At 34.2% G+C, this 12,460-nt stretch overlaps 1 protein-coding gene across 1 annotated transcript; it reads left to right on the forward strand.

The window, feature by feature from the left end:
* Positions 1-1,089: 1,089 nt before the first annotated feature.
* LOC113736656 (biotin synthase, mitochondrial-like) lies at positions 1,090-10,307 on the forward strand. Its single transcript, XM_027263724.2, has 6 exons — positions 1,090-1,476; positions 1,615-1,794; positions 4,159-4,265; positions 7,520-7,725; positions 9,031-9,170; positions 9,846-10,307. Exons 1-6 carry the CDS (start codon positions 1,234-1,236, stop codon positions 10,152-10,154), a joined length of 1,185 nt encoding a protein of 394 aa, XP_027119525.2. The 5' UTR covers positions 1,090-1,233; the 3' UTR covers positions 10,155-10,307.
* Positions 10,308-12,460: the final 2,153 nt, after the last annotated feature.

Genomic DNA, 12,460 nt, shown 5'->3' on the forward strand with positions numbered 1-12,460 from the left:
ATAACCATTTGTGTAAGGAACAACAGAGGAGCTGACCTTACTATCTATTTCAAAGAGCAGCCGAACCAAGATATTTTGCTAACTTGGTCTGATGCCATTATTTGTAGATTGAAAAAGAATTTGAAAAGTGATTATCCATTGAGAGACTGCTTTATATATGTTAGTACAATGAAAAGAATTTGCAGGAAAGCCGTAGGGGCTAGTGGCTAGGGGAAGAGCATTACTTGTGTTTAACCATAGGTATTTTTATTCTCTTAGACAATGGGAGTGAGAGATCAAAATGTTTAGCTAAATTGTGCAAATTTGTATTTACTTGTTGAAGTTGGTAAGATCATAATTAATGTTTACATAGTAAGCATTGATTTGATGATGTGGGCCAATATTTTTACTTTATTTTCTAGGCGTAATTTTGGTAATGAAAATATTCAAGTGATGTTGTGATATGTAGACATTTCATTCTAATAAACAAAAAGGCAAAAAAAAAAAAAAGTGATGGTATGATAGTTAAGATGCTTTAGTAGTCATGTAAATCTACTCTAAAGTTAAAATGAAAACAGACCATATACTACGATTATAAAGATTTTTTTAATAATTGAAAAAGTTGTGCAAATTAAGGCAAATTATCTCCTTTTTCCCCACTAAAATATTGTTATTATTTGAAGGAACCAATCTTTTTAATTCTAAATTTAAGTAATTCTAATCCTCCATGAAATCTTCTCCCAGTCAAACAAAGAATTTGGAGTTTCAAATAAACTCTTACTCAATTCTATCTAGAGCAAATTATCCTACTAGCCATTAAATTCTTAGAATGTTTTAGCCAATCAACTATTAATAATATATTTTTATTTGCTAAATTATGAAAAGTATAAATTTTGAATCATTTCATCTGACTATTAATTGTATGTCTTGTGAATCATGCGAATTTTTAAATTTGATAGAATTAATGATGATATTAGGTTGAATTATTTAAAATTTATACTTTTGATAATTCAATAATTAAAAACGTACTAATACTTATTAAATGATCAAATTTTAACTATTAAAAAAGTTGAGTGCCTATCCCAATAATTCTATTAGGCAAACCAAAGAATTGCAATGTCTTGGGACTGGAATTCATAGAATTTCAATTCTACAAGAATACAATTCCAACTCCATAGCTTCTAAGGCAAATGTAATTAAAGCCGGTTCATTTATTCAGCAGAGTTACACACTGAAAGTGTGCGCTCGGCAACGATGATTAGCAAAATAAGGTTGATCGGACGGCCACTTTCGGCAGCGGTTCTGGCGCAGCCACAGCTGCCGACGTATTCCAATTGTTACTCCACATTAGTGTCCCCGTCAGCGACAACCGCATCATCATCTGCTGCTGCTATTGAAGCTGAGAGAAGCATAAGGGATGGACCTAGAAACGATTGGTCTCGGGATGAAATTAAATCCATCTACGATTCTCCTCTTCTCGATCTCCTCTTTCATGGCGTTTGTTCCTTTCTCCCTCACTTCTAATTATTTTGAGAATTGAAACCACTATCTATTTAAATTTGGAAGACATTTTTTAAAATTTTGTTTAATTTTTTAGTATGCATTTTAATAGTGAGAAATTTGTTGATTTTATAGGCTCAAGTTCATAGACATGCTCAAAACTTTAGAGAAGTGCAGCAGTGTACTCTTTTGTCTATAAAGACCGGAGGCTGCAGTGAAGATTGCTCATATTGCCCTCAATCATCTAGATATGATACTGGACTCAAAGCTCAGAAGCTTATGAACAAGGATGCTGTTTTGGAGGCTGCTACAAAGGTCAAATTGTTTTTTTTTCTTCTATTATTTGAGAAATGATTTTTTCCCCTCTTATGAATGCTGTCAGAATGGAGGAAATCACATTTTTTTTACCAACATAATTCCCTTTCTTTTTTGGCTGGTTTCCTTAAGTTGGAAGCACGTATGGCCTTGATAGAATTGTGATGAGTCTAGGAGTACTTAGATAACATGGCGAGAGGTAGACTGTGCGACTTCTTGGTGATGCCCTTTTTTTTTTTTTGGTGTTGTAGGTCCATAAATGAGCTATAAAGTTGTAAATATATCTGTAGGGCTTCACATGAGATCAGTGAAAGTAAAACCATGAGTTTTGGAGCGAGAAATCGTGCAAGGTTAGTAGAATGATGAGTTTTGGAACAGGAAATAGTGTGGGATAAGTTATTATGATGAGCTGTTGGATATTGGAGGTCAAAGCAGTGAATTATGGTTTTCATTGCTTTTCAAAAGCTATGGAAATGACAGGTACAAATGTCAAGTATACTTAAGCAGAAGTTATGGTATCAGTATTTCTGCATATTTGGTGATATGGACACTCATAATATTTATGGAGTGTGGTTTCTGTTTCTTCCCTAAACTGGATATTCTCATGTACCAAAGGTCAAACTTGTTGGTGTATCATGAGTTAGCAGGTGGTAGGGTGGAAAGCTAAGAATCTAATCCATTTTAGGCAGTCTCGTGAGGCATGTGATAATTCTTGTGCTTTATCCCTTGGCAAAGACTGTTCACAATCTGGATGAAAAAAATGCAATTTCTTATTGATGTTGGAATCTGCAGTCTCTATTGGTTATTACATTTTTACAACTGTTACTGGCTTGTATATGTGCAATGCTCTCTTTACCTTAGTCAAAAAGCATCATGCTATTCTCACCTAAACATGTACTTATTTTATAACAATGTTATTCTCATTGAGGGAGCGGCATCTCATCTCCATTCCCATCTTTCCTGGTTTTGTTCACCTAAATGAAATTATTATGGCTAAGGCATCCTTTGCCTCTTGCCATGTCAATGCCTCCAATACAGGGCATCTGATTACCACAATGACATGTCGATTTCAAAGAATGGACGCCAAGCATGAGTAAAATCTTTTAAAAATTGAACAGAAAATCTCATCTTCTTCCACACCTGCATGGGTTCTGCAGTCTTCTTTCTTGATTGATCATCGCTTTCCTGTCTCCCAGTAGATCTGTTGCATTGTTCTAAATGTTGGAATTTTCATGCATCTCTCCATCTTAAGTGAATTTTGTTAGGAAATGAGCCTTGGGTGGTGGTTGGAACTGAGAAACCACCTATTGCTGCTACTGGAAAATAAGGTATCCTCATGAAGTTCCAGCATTACATTGATTTACCTTAGGTTCATCAGATTGTATTTTAAATAAAGTCACCAAGATATAGAATACTGAGAAACTAAGTCCTTTGGTTTCGTCTGGCAATACAAGTCCTTCCAAAATCTGCCACAACCTTGGAAACGCAAGGTTGAGAATCAAATTCATCTTATAAAACCATTTTGATATAGTAATTGACAAAATAAAAAGAAAGAAGATTGCAAGAATCAAATAAAAGAGTGAGAAGAGAAGATAGTCTTTTCCAGGCTATGTAGCATAGAGGGTCAACTGGCAGAAAGAAAAGAGGGACAATAGAGACAAGATTTGCAGGGAGGAGAGAGGGAAGAAAAGGAAGAAAAAATGAGAAATGGTTTCACATTCAGAGCATTCCTATTGGCAAAGCAAGTTATTGGAAAATATTAAATCCCATTACATTTATACACAGTCCAAACTTGGGAACCACAATTTGATGCTCCTTCGGCTCCTGGAGTTGCTATATTTTGACATTAGGTGCCCAGCTATGCATTTCCCTCCCTGCTTACCTGACACTTTAGTGGCAGGCATGGTATCTTTGCTGAAGAAGTTTGCATTATTGTATTAAGACAGACTTGCAGAGAGGAGAGAGAGGCAAGAAAAGAAAAAATGAGAAATGGTTTCACATTCAGAGCATGCCTATTGGCAAAGCAAGTTATTGGAAAATATTAAATCCCATTACATTTATACACAGTCCAAACTTGGGAACCACAATTCGATGCTCCTTCGGTTCCTGGCATTGCCATATTTTGACATTAGGTGCCCAGCTATGCATTTCCCTCCATGCTTACCTGACACTTTAGTGGCAGGCACGGTATCGTCGCTGAAGAAGTTTGCATTATTTTATTAAGACAGACTTGGTTTAAGTTTTTGATATACTTGTAAATGACTAAACTATTTCTTGAACCATGATATACTGTGTTAACCATCTTTTCTGACTTCAACCTCACTAACGATAATACAAAAACTCGGCGTTTTTATTCCTCTGTAGGCAAAAGAAGCTGGTAGCATGCGTTTCTGCATGGGTGCTGCATGGAGAGACACAATTGGAAGGAAGACAAATTTCAATCAGATCCTTGAATATGTTAAAGAAATAAGGTAATAGACCAAATCATTTGTATATGGTGATCAAGGTGATTAAGGGTGCTAAAACTAGTATTGTAGTCCTATTAGAACTGACCTGAGTTGCTAAAACGAGGGCAATCTAATCATGTGGTTCCTTCGTGGTTTTCATGAAAAAGCTGTTACTGATTCACGTCTTTCTCTTGTCCGGTACAAATTATGTCCCAGTCAATCCTAGATTTTCTTTTGTAATGTATAAGGATGTCAACAACGAAAAGTTTAGTTCCAGAGTGGTAAGTTTTGGGTAAATTCAATCTAGCTTTAGGTTTTCACAATTTGGAAGGTTTATTACCACTTTGTAGTCTCTTTTTTGTTTAGTTTTGTCTTTGTCCGAGTGTATTTAGTAAAATTTTAAGCTTCTAATACTCTTTTAGGATGTTCCTATACTTTAAGCTGCTCTGCTTTAATTTTTTACTTTTTTTTTTTGCTTGTCTCGGGAATCCATAGTTCATTTCAATCAGTTTTATTTGTGCAGCATGGTAGATGAAATATTCAAAATATATTTGATTAAAAACGAAATTAGTTCTCGTCTCTGGCATGAAATTAAATTCTGGAGAAGTTCTTCAATTTTTAAGATAGTCAGAAGCTATGTATAGACTAGCTGCTGGAGTGATTCCTACCATTACTGTTTTCTTCTTTTTCTTGTGGTGACTACCAGTGGTAAAGAACAATCACCTATGTTTTAAATTCTAGTTCCCAGAGATTGCATGCTTTTGTTTCTTCTGCTTATTTCTCCTTCAGCATGTTTATCTATCCTTCCCACTTCTTCCAGATCGACTTTAAGTTGATTCTAAATCAATTTCTTAAAGAATATTTGCTATCTGGCTGATATATCAGAGAGAATTTGTTTCCATTTTGTTTTCAAAACTTTTCTGCATTAGCAATTATGTAAAATGCATATCTCATCCCTCATTTTTCCAAGTTTTCTCTAAGCAATTCAATGAGAGATTTTGGATGGAATTTGCTGGGGGAAAAACAAATTATGCATAATCATACTTAACCTGCTTGTAATTATAGTTGAGTTGGAATTTGGCCCCTGAGATTGAGTATCTGTTTGTTCCCAAGAATATGGATCAAACCACTAAGAAAAATGGTGAAAAATGTTATATGCTCTTTATTATTTTGTGCATGGACTAATTTCCTTTCTTTTTCTACTTCGTTTTCATTTTTCTTCTCAATTTTGTCATATCAGAACTGCCTCTCCTCTCCTAGTATTCTTGGCATATGGGGGGATTGGGATTGATAAAGCTATCCATTTTTTCTAATGATAATTTTGATCACATGATTTGATAATAGCACACTAAGTCATACTTGAAAGTACAGGTTCACAAATATGTTTGTATGGAAATAACTGATACTAATACTAGAAAATGCCCTTATTTTTTTTCCATTTTGGTAAATCTGATTTATTCACTAAGATTCTTCTTCAATGACTTGAAAAGAAAGAAAAGAAAACTAGTGCTTTCTGTAAGTTCTGTGTATGGTTTATCTTTTTTCCCCCGTTTCTTCTCCTGCTGTGGACAGTTACTAATAAAACAAGTGGAAAAACACCACTTTTAGTTTAAAGCACATTTAATCAAGTAATTATTTTATTTGCATACACAATATTGAATTAATTCTTTAAAATGAAAATAACAAATTCAATTTTATTATAACAAAATTGGCATAAAAAATATTTGAAGCAAACTAAAGTTTATGATGATTAAAGTAACATTACAGATCAAAGATATAGATGGGCAAGTTAGTTGATAAAAGAAAGACTTTCTGGCATGTTCTTGAAGGCAAAATTAAGCAGGATAGTTGAGTGTTACTCTTAGCGGGTAAACTGGTGATAAAGTAATTTTAAGTAGGGCAAAGTGCAAATGTCCTCTGATTAAAGGGAGGGAGTGTAATTAGCCTATATTTGCAGTGATAAATGATTTAGGCTTTGTAGTGTAATAAAACCTATTCAAAAGATTTTGGAGTAAAAGGTTATCTCCCCACCCAATATGCATCAAATGTACATTTTCACTAAAACATGGCTTCAGATATCAAAGAAGTCTGTAAAAATTCTTATTCTGTTTCTGATTATGATTCAGTTGTAGTTTTGAATCACATTGAAGCGTATCACTCTTTTTCTCAATTTTGTGATTTATATCATGCTTTGCCAGTAGATTATTATAAAGGGTTTATATAAAAGATTTGTTCAGTCTGTCGCGTAGTCTGCATCTTAGCCTGTAAACATTAAAAGGAAGTCTTTAAATTCTATTCAGTTTGGTGGCATTTGGACAATTACATTACTGAAAGCAATCTTGGGAAACATATCTGCAGTGTAAGTTCTAAGTCAATGCAAATTCGTAATTCTAATGTATGCTACAAAAAAAAAAAAAAAAAAAAAAAAAAACTTCTGAAATAAAGTATAAGTTTGTTTTCAATTTGAGGCTGTATCCTTTGTATGTGGAGCAACTAGTAAGCGAGCGTGCTGAATCATCCAAGTTTCTTTACATGGGCTATGCTTCACTTGAAAAAGAAAATAAAAAAAAAGAGCAACAATTATGCAGTTAATGAATAGTATATCATATGAAGATGTAATTAAATCAAATAAATTCAGTTGAACATTAATGTCTGGAATAAAGATTTAATTGGCTTAGATTATCCTACTAGGTTTTTCAAGTGTCAAGAAAAGTCGGAGCTTGCAAAATGGGAAAAGGCTTGAAAAGAGAAAAAAAGAAAAAAAAATTGATTAAATAGTGCCATTCCAAGATTTGATTATACTGTGATTACCTTATTTTTTTACACGAAAATAAAAGGAAAAAAATCTCCTTTTGAGTTGGTATGTTTGGACATCAGTTGCCTATGTAAAAATACATGTTCAGGTAATCTTGCACATGCTGATGGGCACACTCACCAAAATACTATATCTATATGCCAATATATTTGTTGTAATACCCTAAGGCAGCCCTGTGGGAATGTCAAATGTTGTGCCTATTAAAAGGTAATTTCTTCATGCATTAATATTTCAAAAAATGAAGGTTTAACAAAACCATGACATACCACAAGAAATGTGGTAATAATTTTGCTACTGACTTTCAGTTGTGAAAAACTGGATGAGTATCACCTTTGATTCTTTAGATGTCTCATAGGAGATGTATCATGTTCCTTCCTGTCTCATCTAGATTGTGGCCTTATGAACTGTCTTTACTGTCATGTATCTGTATATGTTTAGAAGTCTAATTGCTTTCCATGTAAAGGAATATGGGAATGGAGGTCTGCTGCACTCTAGGTATGCTGGAGAAGCAGCAAGCTTTAGAGCTCAAAAGGGCAGGTCTTACTGCTTACAACCATAATCTTGACACATCAAGGGAGTATTACCCCAATATTATAACCACGAGGACATATGATGAACGCCTGGAAACCCTGAAATATGTCCGCGAAGCAGGAATAAATGTCTGTTCAGGTACTTCCATCCACCATGGTGATTGGTTTTCTTAAAATACCAGAGCTCTCTCTCTCTCTCTCTCTCTCTCTCTTTCTCTCGCTCTCTATCTCTATATCTATTTTTTGTGTCTGACAAAACATAGAAACAACCATTGCTCTTTTTTCAGAAAACCACTAGTTAATTGCTGCATGCTGCATTTGGGAGGATCTAATGAGTTGTTTGCTATGCTATTTGAGGACTCAACTTGCAGAAATATGTGAAAACTAGTTACTTAAATGTTTCAACCTTCCACAGTAATTAAATCACTCAGAAACAGGGATGAATCCATTTTATCATTGCCTTGGAAGTATGAGGTGGTAATGTGACAAATTCAGATTGTTATGTGATATTTATAGTCATGTTTATAGTCATCATATTTATAGTCATGTGGTATAAGGCCATCCACAATAAAGATTGTCCATCGAGAACATGCTGGACTTTCTGATAATTGTTGATCACCAGGAATAGTGACAGAATTTGGTTACCATCGAATTTAAAGTGTTGTCTCGAGTTGTTGAATGGACTTCTGATGTAGGATCTCCTATCATGCTTATTAAAAAGAATTTGAGATTTGCATTGTCTCAATGGGATTTTTTAATAACTCTAGGTTTTGTAGATTACTATTTTTTCCTTCTTTTTCCCATAATTGTTCATCAAATCATCTTTCTAAGATTTTAAACCTGTTATTAGTGCTTCTAAACAACAGGAGTATGAATTGTACCTATCATATGGTCTTTGAGAATCACCACCTGTGAATGGTTTTGTCATGCATTTGTCAGTTGCAATAAGTGGGATGAAGTTCTCCAGAGATTAGTTATGTAGAGATGTAGTAAAATAATTTTCATATGATTTAATACTAAAGGTAGATTCGGATTATAGACACAGTAAATTTTGAAAGCTACATAGGTGATAGACAACATTCAGATATTTGAGAAGTTCACAATTTTCACTTGTGCTAAACAAATCTGACATCAATTAAGATATTGTCATTAGAAACAACTGTGAAATTCTCTCTATCGATTTAATCCATTTGTACTGCTGACACACTAGAAAAACTATAATTTCTCTTAATGCTTGTTGCCTTTCAGAGTCTATCAATCTTGGACCTATATGCTAAACAGCTAGCTGCATTTTCTGATATATAAATTACACAGCCGTTTACATGGACAAAAGCTTACTGAGTCAACATATACAATGTTCTTGTTCCTAGTCTGTTAGAAACTGGACTTTGGCATGATGCAAAATTTTAAGATTATTTCTAAGCCCCTCAATTTCTGTCAATAGGAGGAATAATAGGACTTGGAGAAGCAGAGGAGGACCGAGTGGGTTTGTTACATACACTAGCTACTCTTCCTACTCACCCGGAGAGTGTTCCCATCAATGCACTTCTTGCAGTAAAGGGGACACCACTCCAGGATCAAAAGGTACTCCGTACTCCATAGGCTTTGAAGTTGTTGAAGCTGTGCCAGAGTAGAGACGTTCATCGTGCTATGTTTCTTGCATTTGTCATCTTTTATATCCAAGCTACATTATATATGGTTGCTTATGTGGCTTCACTTCTCACCTACAGTGGTGATTTACCTCTAACAAATATTGACTTCACCTAGGATATTGTTATCTGGCATAATACGTACTATATAAAACATAAAGGAGGAAGTATCATGGCTAAGCTGTAAACATGTGAGCATCTCTGAGCATGGTTAATAAAGACAAGAAAGTTGCACTACCTGTCATGGAAATTACAGGAAATATTAATTTATGCATTTGAAAGTCATTCTTGAGCATTTCCCAGAATCTTCATATGGTTGACAAAATTTATATTAGTGGCACAATGGTTGCCAAACACATTATTCCAAATATTATGCTGGTTGACTAGACTAGGTACCTCCGTGCTGTCTTGCTGTTAAAAATTCTAGAAACCAGTGATTGCTTCAGATAATTGTAAAGCATGTTATTGATGCATGCATTCAACTTTCATTCATGTTGTATAAGCAACAGTTTTGTTTAGCACTTGATCGAGCACATTATCTTCCATGAAACTCTTGCCACAAAATTTGGAGATCTGGTTTAACTTTTGTTTTATGTCTCTCTTAAATCAGCCTGTTGAAATATGGGAGATGATTCGGATGATTGCAACTGCTCGTATAATAATGCCAAAAGCAATGGTCAGGCTTTCAGCTGGCAGAGTTCGGTTTTCTATTCCAGAGCAGGCTCTATGTTTTCTTGCTGGTGCAAATTCCATTTTTACCGGCGAGAAATTGTTAACAACACCAAATAATGATTATGATGCTGATCAATATATGTTTAAGCTGCTTGGACTAATTCCAAAAGCTCCAGACTCGTCCGAGCTTGCATTGAAGGATGTTGAAGCCGAGGATATCGAAGAAGTAATTTCTTCTTCAGGTTAAGATTTGCTAGATCAAACAGGGAGTTTAAAATTAAAAAACTAGTTTAGTTGTCGCAGCTTCTGTCTTGAACCTAGAGATGAAACTTGATCTTTTTCAACCCGGGAATTCAATCTTGTATTTCCCTTAACAAGGAGAAAAAAGGTTGAACATCAATGCTCTGTTTGGATTAGCATTTTTTTTTAAATAACTGTTTTGTTTTTAAAGTCTATAGTAACAACTCCAAAAGCAATTCCAAAAACGCATACCCTCAAGCCCCTAGACCGCCAGATGTCCACTTACATGGCTGCAGATCACCCCATCAGGGCTCACTCTATCGACGCTGCCTCTTTCCTTGACGCCGTTGACGAATTAGCCGCCATTACTCATGAATGGGCTCCCATGGGTCACGATAAGTCCTCCTCCTCCCGCCTTGACCGGTCTGATGAATTGCTCCAGCAAGCTATGTTTCGGCTTGAGGATGAGTTTAAAATCCTAATGGAAACAGGGGACTGAGTCGTTTGATGTGACTCGGCTCCGGGACGGTAAGTGAGGAAACCCCAACTACTCATTTGACTCCGACGAAGAAGAATTTGACGGTGGAGGGAGTGAAATCCCAGTTGCCCATCCGCTATAAAAATTTTGAATTCTAAAGATACAAATTAAAATTTTGAATTCTTAAAATACCCTAAAATATATTCTCAAAAATAACTTCCAAAAACACTCTCAAAACACTTAATCACTTATAGTAAAAGATTTTTATATACATGCTACAGTAAAATATTTGAAAAATACTCCCCAAAAACACCTCTAATCAGGTAATTCATTGTCCCCTATTTTGTTTTCAACTTTATTTGGATGTGTTATTAAAGTTGGGTCACTAAATTTCATGAATTAGTACGAATAGACTTTTAAAGTGTAAAAGACATCACATTCTATATTGTCCGCTTATAACATTTACTGAAAAAAACAATGTAATATCCCAATAAAGAGTCTGCAGCAGATTAACAATTTCAATATAAAAACCTTTGTTTGCTTAGAGAAATGGTTCAAGGTTTTACTTTCTTACAAATGGTTGACTAAAGTTTAAAGGGCCAAGGGATTGTTGTATTTTGACAAGGAAAATTATCCATTTAGTCCTTCAACTTTTTCCTTAAACCAATTCCATCCTCAATCTTTTAGTTGGATTTATAAGTTCCTTAAACTTAGGGGCCAACTGCATCCTTTTAAAGCGATGCCGCCATTTAGATCTTTCCCACAAAAAAAATCAACAACTATAACTGGGTCTTCTTCAATCAGGAGCAGCCCCCTCCTTTACCACCACCATTCTTCTTTTTGCCACACACTTCAACCCCCTCCTTAATCACTACCACACCCATTTTGCCATGGCTTTAAAAAACTTTGCCCCACAGGATAATTAGTGGCAACATCAAAAGATTACATTTCCTCCTATTAAAAAAAAAGAAAGTTATAAAATATGTCCTTTATAAATCAAAATTTTTGGCCCCACAGAAACTTTATATAACAAATTTTTAATGCACACTTGATGAGTACGCTACTGCTCAAAATATATTTATAAAAACTATTTTGATAAAAATAAGCAAAATTAAAAAGAAGCCAGATTTTATGAAGAGCACAATACCAAAAATTTTAAATAATTTAGGATAATAAAAATGATTATATTTAATGACTGAAGAAGTATAAATAGCTTGACATTGTGAAAGGAAGGGATAAGAAAGAACATTTTAAGGATAAGTATGTACCAAGTGATTGAAATCAATAAGGTTGTTCGTATTAAAGTTTAGGATTAATTTTTAGCTAGTTTTGGATGGTTGCAAGTCTTCTTTCATATGTTTACAAAGTGAATGTTCTGCTGCTATCCTTGCTGTGAATAGTGTCTAAAAATTTTCAGATGAAGTCCATACTATTTTTTTTTTCCTAATTGAATTTTACATTATCCAATAATTCCCTCTATTTAAAGGGACAAACAATTCAAGTATTAAAACTCGTCTTAAAAAGGATTTCTCCATGCTTTTTTGAACTTTGATATGAAGACTATGTTTTTCTCCTTCAAGATATTTGTTCACGAACACATATTTTAATACTAATGAATGAAGCACCTTTCAAATATCAAAATATTTTCTAAATTTGAGGATCCTAAAGTCCAAAAACAATTTTGTAGGTGATAGGTTTCATTTTTTTTCATCCTATCAATTTGTTCGAGTAACTTTCACATTTATAGATGTTATGAACACAATTTTTAAACTAAATTCTAGCATACTAAACATCTTACATATTTGTATTAAATGCTATTATATTTTCATTTTTGT

The sequence above is a fragment of the Coffea arabica genome, chromosome 3e (genome assembly GCF_036785885.1).
Source record: "Coffea arabica cultivar ET-39 chromosome 3e, Coffea Arabica ET-39 HiFi, whole genome shotgun sequence".
Taxonomy (NCBI): domain Eukaryota; kingdom Viridiplantae; phylum Streptophyta; class Magnoliopsida; order Gentianales; family Rubiaceae; genus Coffea; species Coffea arabica.